The 21,701-nt window shown below is 49.8% G+C and overlaps 1 protein-coding gene across 2 annotated transcripts in view; it reads right to left on the bottom strand.

Moving 5' to 3' along the window:
* Window positions 1-17,442, bottom strand: part of Mfn2 (mitofusin 2) — a 28,270-nt gene extending 10,828 nt beyond the window's left edge. Inside the window, exons 1-11 of one of the 2 annotated variants that reach the window (XM_040735109.1) lie at window positions 17,097-17,442; window positions 15,619-15,758; window positions 10,562-10,740; window positions 7,604-7,735; window positions 5,816-5,982; window positions 4,634-4,758; window positions 3,010-3,118; window positions 2,808-2,915; window positions 1,934-2,087; window positions 1,241-1,308; window positions 995-1,116 (exon numbers count right to left, since the gene is read on the bottom strand). In XM_040735109.1, coding sequence (XP_040591043.1) covers window positions 995-1,116; window positions 1,241-1,308; window positions 1,934-2,087; window positions 2,808-2,915; window positions 3,010-3,118; window positions 4,634-4,758; window positions 5,816-5,982; window positions 7,604-7,735; window positions 10,562-10,736 — 1,160 coding nt within the window. In that variant the 5' untranslated portion in view covers window positions 10,737-10,740; window positions 15,619-15,758; window positions 17,097-17,442. Of the gene's footprint in view, window positions 1-994; window positions 1,117-1,240; window positions 1,309-1,933; window positions 2,088-2,807; window positions 2,916-3,009; window positions 3,119-4,633; window positions 4,759-5,815; window positions 5,983-7,598; window positions 7,736-10,561; window positions 10,741-15,618; window positions 15,759-17,096 lie in introns of those variants that run through there. The other variant, XM_021232506.2, reaches the window with a different exon arrangement.
* Window positions 17,443-21,701: the final 4,259 nt, after the last annotated feature.

Genomic DNA, 21,701 nt, shown 5'->3' with positions numbered 1-21,701 from the left:
CTTAACTCCTTTTCTGTTGTTTTAACTCAGGGCCAACACTGTGAATTGTTTGTATATGAGTCTCCATGTTTTTTTAAATTTCTCAAATGGTCTTTCTTTCTTTCTTTCTTTCTTTCTTTCTTTCTTTCTTTCTTTCTTTCTTTCTTTCTTTTTTTGAGACAGGATCTCATGCATCCTAAGCTGGCCTCAAACTTCCTATATACCCAAGAGTGACCCTGAACTTCTGATCGCCCTACCTCCACGTCCAGAGTGCTGGGATCAGAGGCTGTCACTTCTATAGCCAGTGTACGTGCATGTGTGCACCAGTGTGTGCTGGGGGCTGAGCTCAGGGTCCCTGCACGCTAGTTAAACACTGCTAACTGAGCACATCTCCGGTGTCCATCATGTTTTGAAAACTGGCACACACTTTTAGTCCCTGCATTCATGTGGCAAGGACAGGCAGATCTCTGAGTTCAAAGCCACTGGTCTACATTTTGAGTCTGGGCTGGCTAAAGATGCACAGTTAAAACCCTGTCTCAACAACAACAAGGTAGGTTCGGGCTGGGTATGGAATGTTGGGGAAAGGCACTGAAGTTCAAGACTAGCCTGGACAACATAGCAAGAATACGTTCAAGCACACAAACAACAAAAACCCCACAAACAAAACAAACAACCTGGGCTCAGGCTGCAGTCGTCAAGTGCTTTTCTAGCTGGTGCAAGGCCTCCACTCTGAACCCTGTACCACTGAAAATTAAAAACGAAGGCCAAGGCCAAGACCCCCAACAAAAGAGCCTTCCCTCGCAGTCCACGCCAGGAAGATGTCAGACGCCAAGTGACCCTCCAGGCCAGGGTGTCTGTATAGCTGCTCTACTATGTATGGCCTGGGTGTGAGCCCATGGACTCAGCTCAACATTAAGGATCTGATCATAGATACAGATATCTTAGCTGCCCAAAGCAAAATACATAGAACCACAATGTCCCAGCATTCCCTGGGCTCTAGACTCAAGGCTCTCACCGCTGCTCCTGAGCCGCGATGTGCAGGGAATCCATGATGAGACGAACAGCCTCTGCAATCTGCTTGGCCCGAACTGTGTGCTGCTCAAATTTGGTCTTCACTGCAGACTGGGAAATGCACTCCTGGGACAGACAGAGGCACTGAGGGAGGTGGGGGCCAACACCTCCAAAGGCTTTCATAGCCAGGGACAGGGCTACACAGAGCCTGGAAGAGCAGAATCACCACACACCAGAATACAAGACTTACCTCAAATCGCCTCTCAAAATTCTGAAACTCAAACATCCTCACTTGAAATCCTTCTGCAAGAGCGCCCCCTAGGAGAATGGCAGTGTTAGTGAGGAAACAGCTGTACAGAGGAAAATGGGGAAATCCCCTCTCTAGGTTACTTTTCTTTCTTTTTGTAAAATTTATTTTCATCTAACTTCATTTTATGTTCATTGGTATGAAGGTCAGATCTCCTGGAACTGGAGTTGCAGACAGTTGTGAGCTGCCCTGTGGGTGCTGGGAATTGAACCTGAGTCCTCTGGAAGAGCAGCCAGTGCCCTTGACCACTGAGCCATCTCTCCAGCTGCTCTAGGTTACTTTTCTAACCCTGCGACCAAAAACAGCCGACAAGAAACAAGGGAGGAAGGCAGGCTTACTCTGGCCCCAGTCTGAGGGGACACAGTAGGTCATGACAGGGAAGGTTGCTCGCCCAGACCTCACTGGGCAAAGAAACAGACGGAATGCTGGTGCTCTGCTGCAGCTCCATTTAGGGTGAGTCATCCCTTCTTAGGAGTCCTCTCTGGAAATACCTTCAAAGACACGCCCAGAGGCGTCTCCTAGGTGATTCCCAGGTGCAAGGACCTCTCTGCTCACTACCGGACCGATTGCCACCCACAGACCCAGACTCAACTTGTCAACTACCCATAAAAAGGAGCCGTCAGCTCTCACAGTTACCTCCTTCTGGCATGCCCTGGGCTTTCTGGACCCTGGCACTGAGCACCTCCTTGGCGGATACGAAGAAGATCCTGTCCCCAGCCTGAGCTCGATCCACCACGCCCAGCTCGTCCACCAGAAAGCCAGTGCAGCGTTCCATGTGCTGGCGCCGCACCTGGACCCAGATGGACAGGTATTCGTGAGCAGGGCCGGGGTGGGAAACCCTATCCACAGGACTCAACAAGCAAAAGGGATAAACATTTACACAATGAAAGGTCCCCCGCCACCTCTGCTCGAGAGCCACCACCAGTCTCCCTAGCACCTCCCTGGGGGCTCCTGAGGCACAGAACAGACCCCAGTCTGCCCATGGCGATGTCTTCCTAGTATTGTTCTCTGGTGTCCCAGAAAGAAAGGAGCACAGACAAGCCACGTCTCCCAGGACCTTGGTTTATAAAACAATAGGCACCCCTAGAGAGTCCCGGCCCCCAAGTACGACTTAAGAGCCTCCACAGCTCCCTGACACATGTCAAGTCGTGAGCAGATCCCACCCCTCCCCCAGTGTGGAGACAGGATTACATCCACTGCAGAACCTCGGCAGCATTTGGACTCACAAATCCCTTTTCTTTTATTTCACACACAATTTTGGGAATTGTCCTGACAACCACCTATTCCTCATGTCTTCCTAAAGTGTGTTTCTGTATGTATTTGTGAACCGAAGTTACTGGCCCAAGTGAAAAGAAAAACAAAGACTAAACAGGCACAGCAGAGATGCTCTTCTGACCTAGGAGAAATCAAGGAAAAGAGAGTGAAAGGGAGGGGAAGGGACGCAAAGCAGACCTGAGTGGTTAGTGTTCCTGGCTCCTGGCAGTCTCCAAACTGCCAGAGAGATACCCACCTCCTCCATGTACTCAGGCTCCGAGGCAGATGCGTCCCAGCGGTTGTTCAGAATGAAGATATTAGGCCGGGAGAGCCGCTCGCTCACTTTGTGGAAGAACTGCTTCTCCTAAACAAGGATTTGGAGGAGGAGGGTCCTGTCAGTCGAGGCCCCACTAGCTGCCCTGCCCAGCAGGCCCAGGGACAAGGTGGAGGAGAGTTACCGTCTGCATCAGTGTGGACTCTGAGTTTGCCACCAGCACAAACACATCGGCGTCCAGGCAAAACTTATCGATCCAGCTGTCCAGCTCTGTGGTGACATCGATCCCAGGGCTGGAGGTGAAGTGTACAGTGGAGTCAGGCACAGGGCATTGCCACGTGTGAACAGCCCTGGGACTTGTAGGGTGGCCAGGCAAAGGAGGGGAAGGGGGGAGCCAAGCCCACCCTCTCTGGGGGTCCCTGTCCTTCCAGATCACCAAAGAATTCGGAGTTTGTCTTTAGCACTTATCACTCTTTTTATTTGGTTGTTTTTTTGAAACAGGGTTTCTCTATGTAGCCCTGGCTGTCCTGGAACTCTCTCTTAAGAGTGTTGGGATTGGGCCGGGCGGTGGTGGCGCACGCCTTTAATCCCAGCACCCGGGAGGCAGAGGCAGGAGGATCTCTGTGAGTTCGAGGCCGGGCTGGACCATTAGCCTCCAAAACAATACAGAGAAACCCTGTCTCGTAAAAACAAACAAACAAAAAACAAACAAACAAAAAAAAAAGAAGTGCTGGGATTAAAGGCATGTGCCACCACTGCCCAGCAGCACCTATTACTTTTATAAAAACATAGTAGCTTGTAGTTATCAGTTAGAGATATACAACTGAAATCAGGTTTTTTAAATTTCCTTTTCGTTCTTTTTTTAAAAAGTATTTATTTATTATGTATACAGTATTCTGCATGCATGCATGCCTGAAGGCCAGAAGAGGGTGCCAGATCTCATTACAGATAGTTGTGAGTCACCACGTGGTCCCTGACAATTGAACTCAGGACCCCAGAATTTCTTCCTTTTTTCAGTTGAGACAGGGTCTCATGTAGCAGAGACTGACCTTGAACTCCTGATCCTCCTGCCTCCAACTCTCTAGGGATGTGATTACAGGCATGCACTACTATGTCCAACTTTCAAGTTTGTATTTGAGTCTGGGTCAAGGTCATAGTATTGTATTTTTTAGTGTAGGTCTAACATGTCCAAAATGCAGGGCAAAGCATTCCTTCCAGAGGAACAAAATGACCACATATGCTACCAACACACACACACACTATTCTGAAGCCACTAGCTTTCCCAGAGCCAATGCTGTGAAGATTGCTAAGGGCCCAGTTTGCCAAGGGCATTTCAGACAAAGACAAATAGAATGACTAAACAGGTCCTAAGCTATTGCTGGCTACGCTCTACAGTATTGTGGTGTTCCAGAGGAAAGGAGCTAGGGAGCAAAGAGCCTAACTAATCTGCTTGCAAGTGTCTTCCAAGGGCTGTTTCACAGAACAGGTGCCACGAAGGCCTGAATTAGCTTGGATTGGCAGAACCCAGACACAGTGACTGGGGTGTAGCGCCTCCCCCACTTCTCAGCACTCCTCTCTCTCAAACAGCCCACCCCTGGGACATCTGCAGGGCACTGATGCCAATGGGCACGATAACCGGCCACCCTGGAAGAAATCCAAGGGGCAGAAGAATTCGGTTGGAATGTCTGAAAGGCATCAGTACTTGAATAGAGCAAAGAGAAAGAGGACACAGGGACCTTCGACCTGAATCCCCCAGAAATGGAGTTGATAACCTCAGACCAGGCTTCTAGGAGTCTCTCCCCTCTCACCTGTCCATCAGCACGAGGTCATCCTTCAGAAGTGGACACTTGGAGTTGGGCCACATCACGCTCACCAGGCTACCTGCATGTAGCTGCTCGTCCTGATGGAGGGCATGGGCCAGCTGGTTCACAGTCTGATGGTGGAGAAGGGAATACATATCAGGCCAAGACGTGTCATCAGCTGCAACCCACTACAACACAGCAGTCTAGGATGGCTAACAAACTGACTACCCCTTTTCCTTAAAAAAGATTCAAGGGCTGGAGAGATGACTCTGAGATTAAGAGCATGGGGCTGCTCTTCCAGAGAACTTAGGTTCATTTCCCAGTGCCTACACGGCGGCTCACAACTGTAACTCCAGTTTCAGGGGGATCTGATACCTTCCTGGATAGACTCCGTGTGCACCAGGCACCTATGTGGTACTCAAACATACAAGCAGGCAGACACATACACACATAAAATAAGAAAATGTTTAAAAGATTCATCAATTTGTGCGTGTGTGTGTGTGTGTGTGTGTGTGTGTGTGTGTGTGAGAGAGAGAGAGAGAGAGAGAGAGAGAGAGAGAGAGAGAGAGAGAGAGAGAGAGAGAGAGAGAGAGAGAGAGAGAGTCCACAGAGGCCAGAAAAGGGTGTTGAGAAAAGGGTGTTGGATGCCCTGGAGTTGGATGTGAGGCACCCGACAGTGCTGAGAACTGACCTCGTGTCCTCTGAAAGAGCAGCAGGAACTCTTAGTAGAGAGTGTCTCTCAGCACCCTATCTCTCACTGCACTCCCCCCTTTAAGCGTCTTTCTCAAACATCACCCTGAAGCCCAGTTTATTCTGCAATAATTAATTCTCCATGAATCAAGATGCACACCTGGTTCCAAGCAGAGCACAGCTGCCTCTAGGGAAATGAGAGCGTGGCAGCTGCTGGCTGATGCTTGAGCATCCCAGAGCGCACTCAGGAAGCACTCACTGCTGGCCAGCCCAGGAAGAACACGTGTGCTCTCCTCCCTGCCAGCCTGCTCAGCCTCTCACCCTCAATGGTGCTAACAATGGCGTCCCCTCTTCTGACCCCACAAACACTCTCACAATACTCCACAAAGTTCATGAGCTTGGGGGTTGAGGGAGCCTGTGACACTGATGTGTTAACTGTTTCAAGTCCACACTGCACCCACTGGTTCCCAAGGCAGACACTAGCTGGCCAGCACCCACCTTGACGCTCTTCTTTTCTTCCGAGCCCTCAGTGAGGAGGAAGGCCTCGTGACCATCTGTGCCCTCCACCCGCAGGAAGCAATTGGTGGTGTGGCCAATCCCAGATGGCAGAACTTTGTCCCAGAGCATGGCATTGATCACAGTGCTCTTCCCATTGCTCGTCCTAGGAGAAAACAACAGTGAGGCCATGAACGACGACATAGCCTGGGCTGTCACACTGTAGTACCCAGCCTAGGCTCCAGAGTCTGATTCTCTGCCATGTCAACACCAATTATATCAGAGAGGAAGATGAACATCAAAGAAACTTGTTATGGAGTTTGCCTTCAACATGGCAAGACTAGTCCTTTGGGCAAGAAACTGCTCTTGCCTGGACTGTTTGACTGTTGCTATATGAACTAGACATACAGGACCCAGAGGAAAATGACTGCTAATTTTGCTAAAACAAGACGAGACAGTCCTTCAGAGTTCTTGCTTCATGAAGAGTCTGCCAGACATTCTGCAGGACACAGAAAAATGACTAACAAACTACCAATTCAGGTGGATAGTTTAAAATTTCCTATTTCGCTTAGAAGTTTGCCAGGCACACTATGGCCTATGGGCTAAAGATGGATGCTCCGACGTTACAGAGAAACTTTGGGTGAACTGTCCAGACAGCAAGATGTCTCTGTCAATTCTAGAGTTTATATATTATCCTTCTGAGGTCTTTGATGGAGTTGAAGACAGTTATGGTTATGGTTTTTCTTAATTAAAAGATAAGTTACATAAAGACTTTAGACTCAAAGATAAGATAGATGACAATATATTTTCTTTAAATTTTGCCAAATGTTAATGAACTAAATATTGTTAACTATAGTTCTTACTTGGTAACTTTTTTGTTATATATAATTTACTATGTTGAAGTTAAAATCATTCTTTTTATTTAGACAGTAAAGAGGAGATGATGGGGGGGTTTCCTTCTGTATATATGTTTCTCTTATTGGTTGATGAATAAAACACTGCTTGGTTAATGAAGCAGAAAGATAGGTGGGACTAGGAGAATTTTGGGAAAGGTAGGCAGGGGGACCCTGCCAGAACAGTTGCCATGTGACCCCTTTCGGATAAGGTAAGACCACGTGGAAATACTTAAATAGAAATGGGTTAATAATTAAGACACAGCTAGCCAATAAGAAGCCTAAACCATGTCTGTGTGCTTATTTGGAGCTGAAGGGGCAGCAGGACCTAGGCGGGACAAGAGAACCATCAGCAACATACGGGTCCACGTATGTGGTCCCAGAGCAGTAACTTCTTAATCAGCTCTAGGCTTCCTGGCTAGGAGTAAGTATAATCAAATCCCAGCACTGGGAGGTGAGGCAGGATGGCCACAGCAGCAGGTCTGAGGGCAGAATAATGATTGCCAAGGGCTGGGGAGAGTGGAGACAGAAAGTCACTGTTTACAGGAACAACCTCCATTCTACGTGATGAGGAGCTCTGGGGAGCAGCTGCATAGGGCTCCAGCATCTCTCCAGGGACACACCCTTTGGCCCCAGGACTCGGAAGACAGGAGGACAGTGCTGACTCCATAGTCACCTTACCTTGTTCACACACACGAGGCTTTTTGCACATCCCCCAACACACAAATAAGCATGTATTTAAAAGCAGTGTTCTCTCAAAAAAAAAAAAAAAACATCAAAAGGAGGACATGAGCTCAGGCCCGACACTGCTCCCCTGTGGAGAAGACCTCTCTCCACCCCCACCCCCACCCTGGCCAGGAAAAGAGAAGCAAGGAGGGCTTCCAAGTACTCACCGGCCAAAAAAAAGCCACCTTCATGTGCCGCCTGGCCAGGACCTCGCTGATGCCCCTGACTTTGGACAGGTAGCCTTTGACGTCCAGGACCTGCTCTTCTGTAGTGACGGGGTCCAGCTCTGCATTCCTGTGGGTGTCTGCAGAGAAGGTGAGAGCAGTCACTGTGTGGTCAGAAGAGCTCCAGAGTCCCAGCCTCCTTCTCCAACACAAGACCACCTCTGCTGACTCCCTGCTCTCCCAGACTCCCTACGTGGTCCTACTGTGTGGCAGCTATGAACAGACTGGGGAGCACGACTGACAGGGCTCCCCCATCTTCTTTCATGAGAGCAGCAGTATCTACTTCCCAAGGTGTCTATGAAATGAGTTCCAATGCAAAGTGCTGAGTGAGTACCTGAACACTTGACTCTTTACATCAGTATTTTTTCTTTAAAAAAGAAAAAGCTGTGTGTGTGTTGGGGGAGGAGAGCCTGCTTCGAGACACGGTTTCTCTGTGTAACAGTCCTGGCTGTCCTGGCATGCACTCTGTAGACTAGGCTGGCCTCAAGCTCACAGAGACCCACCAGCCTGTCTCCTTAGTGCTGGGATTAAAGGTGTGTGCCACCGTGCCTGACCTCGCCAGCCCCACTTTTAACTCCACCACACCATCTCCCCAAACTCACGGCCTCCTCTCCCTGCAGGCTTTGCTTGCTGCTATCCACCCCAATTCCCCTGATGCTCTGAAGAGCAGATGCCCTGCTGTGAAGTAATGGCTTCATTTCTACTTGGTCTCAGGTCTAGCACAGACGACACAGGCCCAGAAGCCTTTCCTGGCACACTGCCGCCCGAGTGTGTCTGTGCATTCACAGCAAGCTGTTCTCTCCCTGGTGTAACTGGCTAGCTCACCTGCCTACATTATCTACCATGTGAACGGATGTTTCTTTGCCCCAGTGCCCTTGGCAGGCAGATGGGTGAGAAAAAAAATCACCATACAAGATGGACTGATGGAACTGAGCAAGACCCGGCCTCACCCTCCACCACTAAGTGCTTGAGCTCTGGCAAGCAGAAGGGCGTTTGGGCCTGCAGCAAACTCTTGCAAATGACCAGGCTGGCAGATCCCAGTCCCAAGAACACTCCTCAAAGCATCTGGAGTATGACAAGTGGCATGCCAGAGACTACCTAGTGAATTTTCCCTCTAACGAGTGCCATGAAAGGAAGTGACCCAGTCAACATGCCCCCCCCAACCCATCCAGCAGTCACCCCACCCAAGATGCATCAACATTCCTCCCTTAAATGGGCACATGGGCATGACCTGTGCAGAGCCTTTCAGGGGGGAGCCGCCTCTCAGGCACGTGGCTCCTCTAAACAACAAGTGCCTGCAGGCTGACTAGCTCCCATTATCTGCCTGATGGGAACCCTCCTCTGCCCTGACCAGAGCAATCCCAAACACAGCTCCAACATTCAGCCTCTTTCCTTCCACCCGGTCAATAAACAAGGCCTCACATTTTCATAAAAGGACACATCAAAGAACTGTGACAGAGCACCTTCCTGAAATACCTGCCTGTCCACAACATCATGTGAGTGAATGACTCAGGGAACAGAGGGCAGTCGGGCTCTGGGAAGGCAGCAGCCTGCTCCCCACCTCTGCACACCGAGGTCCAGCTCAGGGAAGGCACAGCAGAGCTACTGCTGAATAAACAGGCTGTGATCTGCAATCACTCCAGTCTCTATCACACCCTAAGACTCAGGGCCAAACATTCAACTACCGGGCATCATTCCTTCCTTAAGGCCCACGCATAGGGCAGGACACAGGTAGGTTAACAAAACTGGACATGGCCTTTGTCTTTATTGGGCGGGGCCTCATGTACCTGCTTGCCCAGGTGAGACAATGAGCAGCCTGGAGAGATGGTCCACTGAGTTAGGGGTGGTGTGGTGTGTGTGTGTGTGTGTGTGTGTGTGTGTGTGTGTGTACGTCTGTACCACTGCAGGTAAAGTTGAAGATGCTGAGCCCCTCATGAGCTCTTCTTACACACAAGGAGACCAAGGACAGAGAAGACTCAGCACCACAGACAAGATCCAGACCCGTAGCTGGGCACCCTTTGGAAGGAACTGCCCATAGAGAGGGGGCTGGGAAGCAGTCCTCCCCAACAGAGGCTGTGCTCAGATTAGTAACCGGAGAAAAGACAGAGTGACATGCGTTTCCTACTTGCACTTCTATTGCCAATCTAAAAATACCAACCAGAGCACCCTGTCCGGAATAATCAACTTCCAACAGTGTCTGGTGCTATGACAGCCAGAACCAGGCCAAATAAAACACATGGGGTGTGGCATTAGAGACAACTGGGTAAAGTTAGCTCGTCCCTCTGACACTAAGGTGTCAGTTAACTCTCAAACCTTAGTCTATTTGCCTTTTTGCTTTTCTGCTTGGTAGGCTTTAGGAGACAAGGTTTCACAAAGCTCAAGTTGACCTCAAACTCACTAGCAGTCAAGACCTTAAACCCTTGCTCCTCCACTGTAGTCTTCCAAGTTGCTGGGATTACAGGCATGCACCACACATGCATGTGCTGGGGATGGAGCACGGGTCTGTGTAAGCCAGGCTTTCCCAGCAGAGCACCTCCCACCTACTTGCCTTTTTGATGGGGCTAAGATTCATCTAGCCTTGGGAGGGCGTGTTGGCGCATGCCTTTAATCCAAGCACTTGGGAGGCAGAGGGAGGTGGATTTCTGAGTTTGAGGCCACCCTGGTCTACAGAGTGAGTTCCAAGACAATCAGAGCTACATAGAGAAACCCTGTCTCAAAAAACAAAAACCTCTTTCAAATGAAGCACGTGGAATACCTAACTTAATAGTTCACAGGGATCCAAGCAGAGCACAGGAGAGGGCAATGACACACTTGGGCTCGTTTCCCTAGAGCAGGCCTACCTGGGACCCCCAAATCCTGCTACTCAGATTTCTCACAGGGCCTGGCTGAGCAGGGGCCCAGCTCACCTTCCAGGAAGCTGGCGCTCTCTTGGATGTAGGCCCCCAGCTGCTCGAAAATGCCATTGATCTTTTTCTTGGCAGTAACAAAGTGCTTGAGTGGGGAAGCATTCACCTCAGCCATGTGTCGCTTATCCTTCTTGACGGTGACGATGGAGTTGCATCGAGAGAAGAGCAGGGACATCTCGCTGCAAGAGAACCAAGGCTGTATGAGTACAGGCACTACCATGTTTGGCCATGCTGCTGGGGTACAGACATGGGAAGAGAACCGGAACCACCAAGAATATGGGGTGCTCCGGAGTCACTCAAGAGAAGCAAGGCCCCAACAGCTTAAACAGGAAGGGCGTTCTTGGCTCACTTGGCCCACCCCGTGTCACACTGTGTGGGTTTACAAATGCCTGGTGGAGAGTCCTGAGTTCAGGCTTGGTGCTGGCAGTCCCTGCCTTGCCTGTTCAACCCTGACTAGTAAGTACCCCAGAGAGAGGGGAGGAATCTTGGGATCACACAGCCACACACACAGGAATCCTCAGGTAGAGACGTGGTTGACATTGGACCCGCCCATCTCCTCAACACCATCAGCCCAAAAGAGCATCAGACAGTGAACGCCAAGTGCATTCAAGGTCAGGGTTGCCCACGCCCTTCCATGGCCACTTTGAGGCCCTCACTCCTAACAGGGCTAGCTTGAGTGCTTATGGAGCAGAGACAAGCACGGGTGGTCCTCGAGAGAGAGCCACTTCCAAAACTTAAAAAGAAAAAAAGAAAGAAGGGAAAAGGAATGTACTGAGGCAGGCATGGAAGCACAAGCCCGAGATTCCAGCATTTGGGAGCTGGAGACAAGATCAAGAGTTCAAGGCCGGCTATGACTACACAGTGAGTTTAAGGTCAGTCTGGGCTACACAAGACCCTGTCTCAAATAAAGAAATAAGTGACAACAACAAAAGCCTATCAGTTTCTCCTATGATAGCATACGACAGAAACCTATTTGGAAACGAAAGGTAAAGACCCTGTACTGTTTTGTGTAACACTGGGCATTTTGCTCTTCGCTTGTCTTTTTCTCAGTCTCAAGTATCTTCAAAGAAGCCACAACACTTGACTGCAAAGTCCTAAAGATCTTAAGTCAGAAGTCAAAACATATACCAGTGTCTCTCCCAGGTGTGGCTGGCCCCCAAGTGGAGCCCTGGAAGGTTCTACTTAGAGTCCCAACTGTGGAGAGAGCTGCCTCCCCAGAAGAGCCCACACACCTTGGGACATACGAAGAAAAAGGCCCTCAAGGATGAGGGGAGTGCGTGCAGCTATGTGGGTCTGTCCTGTCATTCTGTGCACGGTCACCCTACCCATGGCGCCTGCCACCAAGCCTCCACGCCATCAGCACTTGCTCATGGGTGAGCACACAGATAACCCAACAACGGTGTCAGAAGCTGCAACACAGGCCCTGGGCAGGAAGAGCAGCCAGAAAAAAGGTTCAAGAAGCCCCGAGTGCCAAAACAGACTCTTTGAGAAGGGCCACCATCAAGGAAGGCAAAAAGACAGGTCCAGGGATGGGGCCCAACACGTGTTGCTCACATCAACAAACCCTTTTGCATGTTACAGACTCTACAGGACCCAGGGGAAGGAAGTGAACACACTGCCATTTCCACCTTCCCCCTACTTTCTTCAGGGCATATGGGGGCGGTGTGTGTACAGTGGAGTGGAGTATGTGATGGCGGGGTGTGTGTGTGTGTGATGTGTGATGGTGGTGTGTGTGTGTGTGATGTGTGATGTATTGTGTGTGATGTGTGATGGTGATGTGTGTGTGTGGTGTGTGATGTGCAGTGTGTGTGATGGTAATGTGTGTGTGATGTGTGATGTGTAGTGTGTGATGTGTGTGTGTGTGTGATGGTGGTGTGTGTGTGTGATGGTGGTGTGTGTGTGTGATGGTGATGGTGTTGTGTGTGATGGGGGTGATGGTGGTGGTAGTCATAGTGCGGTGAGACAGGTCATGGAGGTCTTGAACCTCTCACCCTCCTGCTCTGTCTCAAGTGCTACAATTATGGGCTTGTACCACCACACCCCACTTCTGAGACATGCTTTCTCAACTAGGAAAGACAACGGAGATCTGAGAATGGGCACTGGAAATAAAATAATTCAGCACAGCAGAGGAAGAGTGTCTTGACGTTATGGGTGGGGTGGTAGGAGAGGAGAACAAAGGAGAGAAGAGAGTGTAGGATGGGGTAAGTTTGCACATGACAAAGATTTTGCAATCAGCACAAAGTGAGAGTCCCTGTGATCTTCCTGCATAAATCAAGCCAGTTATTTCACTTTGGAACCCTGGTTTCTTCATATTCAACAAATAAGAAATGGTGTAAGCTGGGGGCTGGAGAGATGGCTCAATGGTTAAGAGCACTGGCTGCTCTTCCAGAGGACCTGGTTCAATTCCCAGCACCCACATGACAGCTCACAACTGTCTATAACCCCAGTTGCAGGGGACCTGACTCCCATGCAAAACACCAATGCACATAAAATAAAAATAAATAAATTAAAAAAAAAAAAGAAATGGTGTAAGTTGTCAAATGACTAAAGATGATGGCACAAGCAACATGCTCAAGAGAGTCAGGGCTCAGAGGCAGTGTGTAGCTCACGGGCTCAAACAGTTGTAACCTACAGCCAGATCACAAGACTCTCCCCATGGCCACCCAGCAATCCAGCCTCCGATGCTGGGAGTAATGCTGGTGAGTAACCCTGCCAGCACATCCTGTACTGTCCCACCCGCTACCATGGAAATGGAGTAAACAGGTAAGCTGGAAGAGATAAGCAGCAGCCCACAAGGGACTTGCTTGAAAGAAGAAAGTTCCTTGATAGGTGGGCTTTTAGAAGTGGGTGATTCCAAGCTGCGGGTCCTTGTCTTCAAGCCCAAAGAATGTAAACCAAGAGCTGCTGGTGTTCAGTAAATGCAACTCAAGGGCGTGCACACCAGTAAAGCCAAGTGGCTGGAGGGTTAGGGCCTGCTGCGTGTTGGGCTAGCCAGGAGCTGCCCTGACCTCACACCTGTGGCTATGCGTCCTCGCCCTGCAGAAACCCCACAGCTGGCTCCAAGCTCAAATTTCTCTGGCTCTGCTAATTCCCAGGTGGAGTGTCTGCATTTGACCTTGCTTTCTGTTTAGAAACCACTCTCCTTTTCTATTCATTTTGCATAGTCTCACTTTCCTCCTAGACATAACTCAAAGACACCCATACATACAGGACACAACCTTACCGGATTTTTAGTTTGAATTGTTTTTAAAATAATGCTGTGTCTCTGTCCAGGTGCTGAGTTCCACCTTCCTCATCCACAGCTGTGAGAGGCACAGGCTGTGTTAGTGAATACCGCCCGGGGAAACCATCTAAAACCTTCCATCCCTAAATACCCAAATCCACTTTTTCCTGAAAAGCAGTTTCAAGCTAAGCATTTGGAGCTCAACCAGTCAGGAGAGAGAGAGGAGCAAATATTTCAGATTCTGAAATTTAACCCAAAGAGCAAACTGCACATATATATGTGCACAAAGGGATTAAATTTGTAAATACATGCCCAAAAGCTCCCAAAGAACCCCTACTATCTGGGGCTTTTCCTGCCAGCGAGGTGGTGGGAAGAGACTGAGTTCCTGCCCCTCCTCTGGAAAGCCCTGATAGGACTCACCTTACCACAGGCTCACTGCAGGCGTATGGGGCCTGTCCCCAAGTACAACTGGGCCAGAGGGTCCAGTTCCAATATCAATTACACTAATGTAGTTATACCGAATGGCACACTCTGAGCTTTTGTAACATCCTCAGAGTACTTCAGGTTTTGGAGCACTTAACAGCAGCGTTTCCCAAAGACTGACCCCCAGAACTCTGGCTGTACCCAATGGACCATGTGGAAAAACAGTCTACAGCCAAAAAATTTCTGTGCACATGAATGCAGCAGAGACCTGGGAAGGAGGGCAGACTTAAACACGTGTCACTGCGATTGACAGGCATCCAAGGATCTGCTTGGTGAAGACACTTCTTAACAGCCTGGGGGCGCACAAACTTCTAGCACCTGGGAGGTGGAGGCAGGAGAATCGCCAGTTCAAGGCTGGGATGGAGAGATGGCTCAGCCGTTGATAAAAGTTCTTGCTGCCTAACAACCTAAATCCAATATGTGAACCCGCATGGTAGAGGGAACAAGTTCCCACAAGCTGTCCTCTGACATCCACATGTGCACTGGGACATACATGCACACAAAATAAATAAATTTGGGGAAAAGAACAAGAAAAAGGAGCTTAAGGTCATCCTCAGTTAAGCAGAGAGTTCAAGACCAGCCAGTTCAAGTGACCCTGCCTTTCTCAAAAGAAAGGAGGGGTGGGGTGAGAAGAAACTTCTAACAGGCTTTAAAACTCTAAGATTCACACTTTAAGGAATGGCTCATTATCTGACAGACTTCTCCCACCCCCAAAAGTTGCAAGAGCACAGCAATAGCATATTAATTTAAGATCAGAAACAAACCCAATTCTGAACAAAAGCCAGTATTAGCACTTGAAGGCCATCAGAAGCTTTGCCTTGACCCAGGCTATTAGTGGAGAAGTGTTAGGTGTTTGCATTGCAGTAGCAAAATTCTGTGCAAGGTGTTTGGATGCCAGGTGCAGTCTTGAATCCACACCACCTCCTTACCCAGTTTTATGTACAGCCAACTCCTAGCAGAGAAAATAAATGGGTCCAGAGATCGTCTGCTGGCACAACTGGAACAGGAGAAATTGAAACAAAAGAGTATACAGGGTAACAGACAGAGCCAACTCTTAGAACCATGATAAGGACTCAACCTCGGCCAAGCAGGGCTGGAGAAGAGCCAGCACAGGGACGAACAAACAAGGGAATGAGACTCATGCTTCAGGGACCCCAGGAGACAGATCCTGGTCATGTTTTGAACTGTCAACTAGTGAAATCCCAGGGAAGCAGAAAGGAGAAACAGTAGCTCCTTCCGACAGAAGTTGGAAGCTGTCGGCTCTGTGTTCCAGGGTCCCATCCAAGAGGCTTGCAACCTGAGAGCCAGCAGAACACACTCCCCGGTGCCCCGAACCACAGCGCCCACTTACTTTTTAGCTGGTAAGAGACCTTCACAGGGTGGGCATCGCGGACATGGCTGGAGTCAAAAAGATGAAAAGAACTTGAGGACTCCTCTGTGTTGATTCAGGTCCAGGTTGGCTACTGATGGCGTTGACTCCACCTGTCCCAACTTTTGGAAAGCAGAGGGAGAGGTCAATAGGCAACCAGGAAGAAAAAAAAAGCCACCTGATGCGCAGAACATGTCTAATCAAGGGTTACAGCCAAACTAACTCATCCCTGAGGGAAGCTTACTCACTGAGGTACCTCAGGAGCAGGTGAGGAAGCGTGGAGGGGGAGGAGGGAGACGGTGACAAGCGACACAAAGCAGAGGCTTGCACACACACATTCTTAGCCACGTGCAAGGCGCCAATAGGGTCCTCGCAGAGGCACATCCAGAGGAGAGAGGGAGCCGAACCAGGACAAGGCCTGGCCTTGAGGACTGAGAAACGTCAGCTAGCGTCGGAAGGGGGTGTGGAGAGGAAGAGAGTGGACCTGATTGAAAGCCTGCCTAGCCCAGCTGCTGTGAAGACACCCCTCCCATTCTCAAGTCTATACAATGAACTTGCGCTTAGGAGTAAGTGGGAACACCGGTCCGTGGCAGCCCACGCCTTTAATCCCAGCACTTGGGAGGCAGAGGCAGGCAAATCTCTGAGCTGAACGCCAGCCAGATCTACAGAGGGAGCTCCAGGACAGCCAGGGCTACACAGAGAAACCCAGTCTCAGGGAAGAAAGAAAGAAAGAAAAAAAAAAGACTAAGTGGGAAGACATATACAGTCAAGTGGCCAAGCCAGAGCCCAAGACACACTAACCGTGATTCCAAAGCTCACTTGTGTTTTCCAACATAAGGCAAGAAGGGGACAATCAAGAGTCCCTTTCTGGAAGGAGGGAGAGATGACTGGAAAAGTAAACAGGGTGAGGAGTATTACAAGAGACGGAGGCCAGCAGCTTTGCCTTTCTGCATCCAGACAGCTCTTTTTCAGTATTTTCTGAGGCCTTCAATGTGCTGGACGCTAGGCGCTAGGGTCAGGGACGGCTAAGAATAGCTCCAACCACCGAGGGTCTTTAACGGTGCAATGAGAAGGCATACAGGTAAAAGGACGTCCGCCATAAATGGAGTAGGCAGTGAATTGGGTCCTTAAAAAAAAATGGGGGCAAAAAGAAAATAGAAAAGAACTGGATGAAAACTGGGAAAGGGTCAGGGGTCAGGAATGTGACCACAGGGCTGGGAAGACCAGGGTGCCGGGAGCTTCGAGGAGCCCACCTCCCAGCCCTGGGTCCTGCGGCCCGCCCCCTCCTCAGAGTCGAGGAGGGCTCGGCGGCGAGGCCGGGGCAGGGGGACGCCCGTGTGGCCCGAGCCTGAGCCCGAGTCCCAGGGGCTCCAGCGTCCCAGCGTCCTAAGCTGGGCGGCTCAGGGCTCTCCCGGCGGGGGCCTGCCGGTTCCACCACCCCGGCGCGCTCGCCCTCTCACCTTCACCTTCCCGGCCTCGCGGCGGCCATCACACCCACGACGTCACTAGCTGTCGCCACACCGAGAGAGGAGGGAGGGGAGGGGGCTGCGCTCGTCACTCGCTCCTCCGCAGCCCAGATGAGCCGATGGCCTAGGAGCTCAGTCACTTCATCCCCACCACCCTAATGCGACAGCGTCCAGAGACTCCATGCTCCAAAAGGTGCCTTCCGCGTGCCTGGTAACCGTCCCGCGTCCTATGCAGATGACGTATATTTTGGGTGGGGCTCCCGGTGAATCGTGGGAGTTGTAGTTCGGATCAGCGCCAGGCAGGGCGGGGCAGGGCGGAGCCTCAAGCTGTCAAGCGTGGCGGTGGGAGGCGTGGAGCAGAGGGACAACGACGAGGGTGTGGATTAGAGGTTTGAGTGTGTTTTCATTCGTTGTTGACCCTGTAACACCTGCCAGTTTTGAAATCTAGACTTATGTTTCATAATCTGAGAGAAGCGTCTTCAAAAGGGAACAGACCGTTCGGGTGAAGTATTGTCCTTCAGTTGCCTTTGAGGCAGTCAAAACAGCAGCCACAAAGCAGGCACCTACTAGGTGCCGGTCACTGAGCTGAGTACCTAACATACAATTTTTTAATTTTCACAATAGCTCCAGGACACTCAGGGCGGGATTGTCCAATCTCACGTGTCACCCTTATTTTGGGCCAGAAACCAGAATACAGTAGAGGACCCCAAGCTGGGGAGACTCTAAGCCCGAGTTCTGTAACATCACCCTCCGGCCACTCGTGGATACCGAGGCCCTGAAATGCAGCTACTGCAAACTGAGAGATTTCCCCCATGCTAAATATGAAAAATGCAAACTACCTCATTGATATTTTTATACTGATGAAATGTTAGGGCCCTGGATAAACTGGACTAAATGAAATACATTATTTTCACTAAATTCACATATTTTCTTACTTCTAAAAGCATAGCTAATAGTGGAGGTCACAAAATAGCTCAGTGGGTAAAGATGGCCACTTCCAAGATCGCCAGCTTGAGTTTCATCACCTGGAGCCCACAGGGCAGAAGGAAGAAACCCACTCCTGAAAAGTTGTTCTCTGGCCTCCCCACAAGCTGCAGGGCCTGGCACATCCACCCACACACAATAAGTAAATATGGCTGGGGCCTACGGAGATGGCTTTTACGGACGACCAGGCACGCCGTGTCAGCTCACAACCATCTGTTACAACCCAGGGAATCTGACGTCATCTTCTGTCCTCGGTGGGCCCAGGCTCATGTGCGGTGCCCTTTCATACGTGTCGGCAGGAACTCATGTGCACTAACTAAAAATAACAAACAATATTTAAAAGCATATAATATGGCTAGTTGAATATTTTAAATTACCCAAGTGGCCTGCCCTTGTAGTGAGTACTACATTGCTTGTTTGTTTGTTGTTTTGGGGGGCAGGGTTCCCACTAGGTGGCCCAAACCAGCGTTGATCTGATGACCCTCCTGCCCCACTTCCCCGGGGCTAGGACCGCAGTCACCACCACACCTAGCTCTCATTATGTTTTCTACTGATTGGCACTGCCCTTCAGCCAGGGTGGAGTCATGCCACAAACAGCTTTGGAGTAAGTCATCACTCCGGTTATGAGTCTCCAGAGAGGTGAGTCAGGGAAAGCTGTAGTTACTGCCCACAGGGCAGCCTCCCGTGTGGAATGTCTGACTCTGGACTGGAGCTTCACACCCAGTCCTAGCCCTAGGGTATGGTGCACACTGAAGTCTTAGCGGCGCCCAGTGTCTCCTCCTCCATCGTTCCCAGCCTCCCTAGGGAATCCTCGGAGCAGAGAATTGTGAACTCCATTTCCTTTCCCTTTGGTGGAATCTTAACCCAAGTCAGAGACCAGGAGGACCTCACCTAAAACCTCTCCGTGTCCATTCCTCCTGTTCTGTAACCTCCTGCAAGCTTTGGCCTAGGTCCTATTCCCATCTTAAACCCTATTCTCATCCTAGGCCCTATTCCCATCCTAGACCCTATTCCTATCCTAGACAGCAGGAGGGAATTTTGAGCCCAATCCCAGGCATCTTACCCTTCATCCAAGCTTCTCTGAACTACAACTCCAAACTACGAGGCCTTCCTTTAACCCCTCAAGGACAAAATTCCTCCAGTACTGCTGACTGCCACTAGAAATGGGCCCAGAGAGAGCTGGGGTCCAACTGCAGAAGGCTTTCTTATGTCATTCTTTCCTATCTGATTGGCTTTTCCATCGTGTATGTGAATTATATTTGTAACCAAAAAAAAAAGTCACTATTAGTTTGAAAAAACCCTAGACGGGACATGTCTGTTATCCCAGCTCTCAGGATGCTGAGGTAGGAGGATCACAAGAGGCCAGCCTGGCCTCCACAGGGAAACTTTGCCACAAACGAACAAAACCCAAGGATATTCTGAAAAGCATACATACTGTTCTTTTTAAATCATCATTGTGCGTGAGGTGTGCCTGCAAGCGCCCATGGGTACGAATACGAGCTCGATGTATGTAGGGGGTACTGTGTGGAATTAGTTCTTTCCTCCGACTCGACATGGTAGGTCCTGGGAGCCAAACTCAAGCCATCAGGGTTTGTTCAAGCGACTACTCCAAAACACACAACTCATCAACTCATAAAACAACTGGTTGTTTCCGAGTGGAGCTCCAACCCCTTTTAGCTTCCGTTTAGTTTGAACGTGTGTTCTCTGTCTGCACTGGTCTGATTGTTTGCGAACTTGACACAAGCTGGAATCACCCAAGCAGAGGAAATCTCAGTTGAGAAAGTACCTATGTAAGATTGGTCCACAGGGCCAGTAAGCAGCACTCCTCCATAGCCTTGGCCTCAATTCTTGTCTCCAGGCTCCTGCCCGATTTCCCTCAATGATGGCGTGGGACTTGAAAATTATTAGCTTGAACAAGCCCTTTCCTCTCCAAGTTGCCTTTCGTAGGGGTGTTTTACCACAGCAGCAGAAACCTAAGACATCATCCATATTCACTTCTTGCAAACATAATTCTGAGGTCCCATTAATGGCATTTGGAGTTATTCCTTCTGGGGGAACAATCAGGATTAGATAAGATCATGAGGGCACGATGGCCTTAGTGGAAGAGAAATCTGAGGTAGCATGCACCCTCTGCCTGGTGCACGTGATGTTCTCCACCGCAGTGCAGCTCCCAGAGTTGCAGAACTCATAGATAGACTTCTATGCTTTGGTTTAGTTTGTCATTGGATTTTTGAGATGGGGGTCTCTATGTAGCCCAGGCTAGCTTGAAACTTTCCATCCTCCCACATCTGCCTCCCAGAGCCAGGATTATAGATGTGCACCATCATACCCAATGGTAGAAACTTCTAAGCCAGTTGTATCCAACCTGTGGCCTGAGGGTCACATGTGTCTTGAAATAGCTATGGATTTGGCTCATTGCCTTTGTAGATGACAATGGTTGTGTGGCAATGGCAAAAGGTTGGATACCCTTGCATCTTTACAAATTACCCAGACTGTAGTATTCTGTTAGAGTATCCCAACAGAAAACAGATAAGGAATCAAACCTGTAACCTTCGCACTCCAGAGGCTAAGGCAGGAGGACTGCCTGCGTTCAAGGCCAGTCTATGAGTTCTACATCAGCCTGGGCTACATAGAAATACCACCTCAAAACCACAATCACCCCTCCCCGCTTCTCCATAAGAAAACAGGCTGAGACACATGGGAAATAGCCATTTACAGTTTGACCTGCCTACACGACCTCCTCCAGTCACTTGCATCCTCTGGGGTTACTGGGACCCAACACTGTGTCCTCCCTCACACTAAGGCCCAGCTTCAGTGGCATCTGCCGACAAGCCTTCTCCAGAACTACTGGCGTTTCAGGATATCGTCTTTGTCCACAGTGGTTAGGGGCTGTCCTGCACACCGCTAGTCCCTGTCTACAAGAAGCCAGTAACACCACTTTCCCCAGTGGTAAACAACCAAAAACTGCCTCAGACATGGCTAAAAGTCTCCCAGGAGGCAAAAATCCTATAAATTAAAACAATGTCTTATATCAGCTGGCCATCCCCTACTGCTCCTAGACAGCTCTGTTCTTGTGGCCACTGCGACATTTGACGTATATCACAGAGTCTTCAGTGAAGCATATTTGGTACTTTTTCTGCCTTCCAAGCACGGATGGCAATCCCTCAGGACAAGGAAGTGATTGCTTCAATCACTGAGACTGTACTCAAATTCCTGCTCCTACCACTCATTTGCTATGTCCCTGAGCCAACAACTGTTTCCCCACCTGTGAAAAAGAAAGGCCTTCCCAGGGAGGGCTATGTGCTGAGAGCCTGGTTTACACCAGCTTGCTGTAAGAGATGGGTAGATGATGGCTCTTGGCAGGCAGTGGGGGCAGCATGCCTGTGATGATGGGGTTCAAACAGGAGGAGCCTGGGTTAGAGTCCTGTCTGGGCTACATAGATGTTAGGGGGTTTTTGTTTGGGCTTTCTTTCTTTTTCTTTTTTCTTCTCTTCTCTTCTCTCTCTCTCTTCTTCTTCTTCTTCTTGTTCTTCTCCTTCTCCTTTTTCTGAGACAGGGTTTCTCTATGCATGAGTCTTGGCTGTAATGGAACTCAATTTGTAGACCAGGCTAGCC

This window comes from Mesocricetus auratus, unplaced genomic scaffold, assembly GCF_017639785.1.
Source record: "Mesocricetus auratus isolate SY011 unplaced genomic scaffold, BCM_Maur_2.0 Super-Scaffold_100042, whole genome shotgun sequence".
Lineage (NCBI taxonomy): Eukaryota > Metazoa > Chordata > Mammalia > Rodentia > Cricetidae > Mesocricetus > Mesocricetus auratus.
This window is presented reverse-complemented; position numbering and strand designations above follow the sequence as displayed.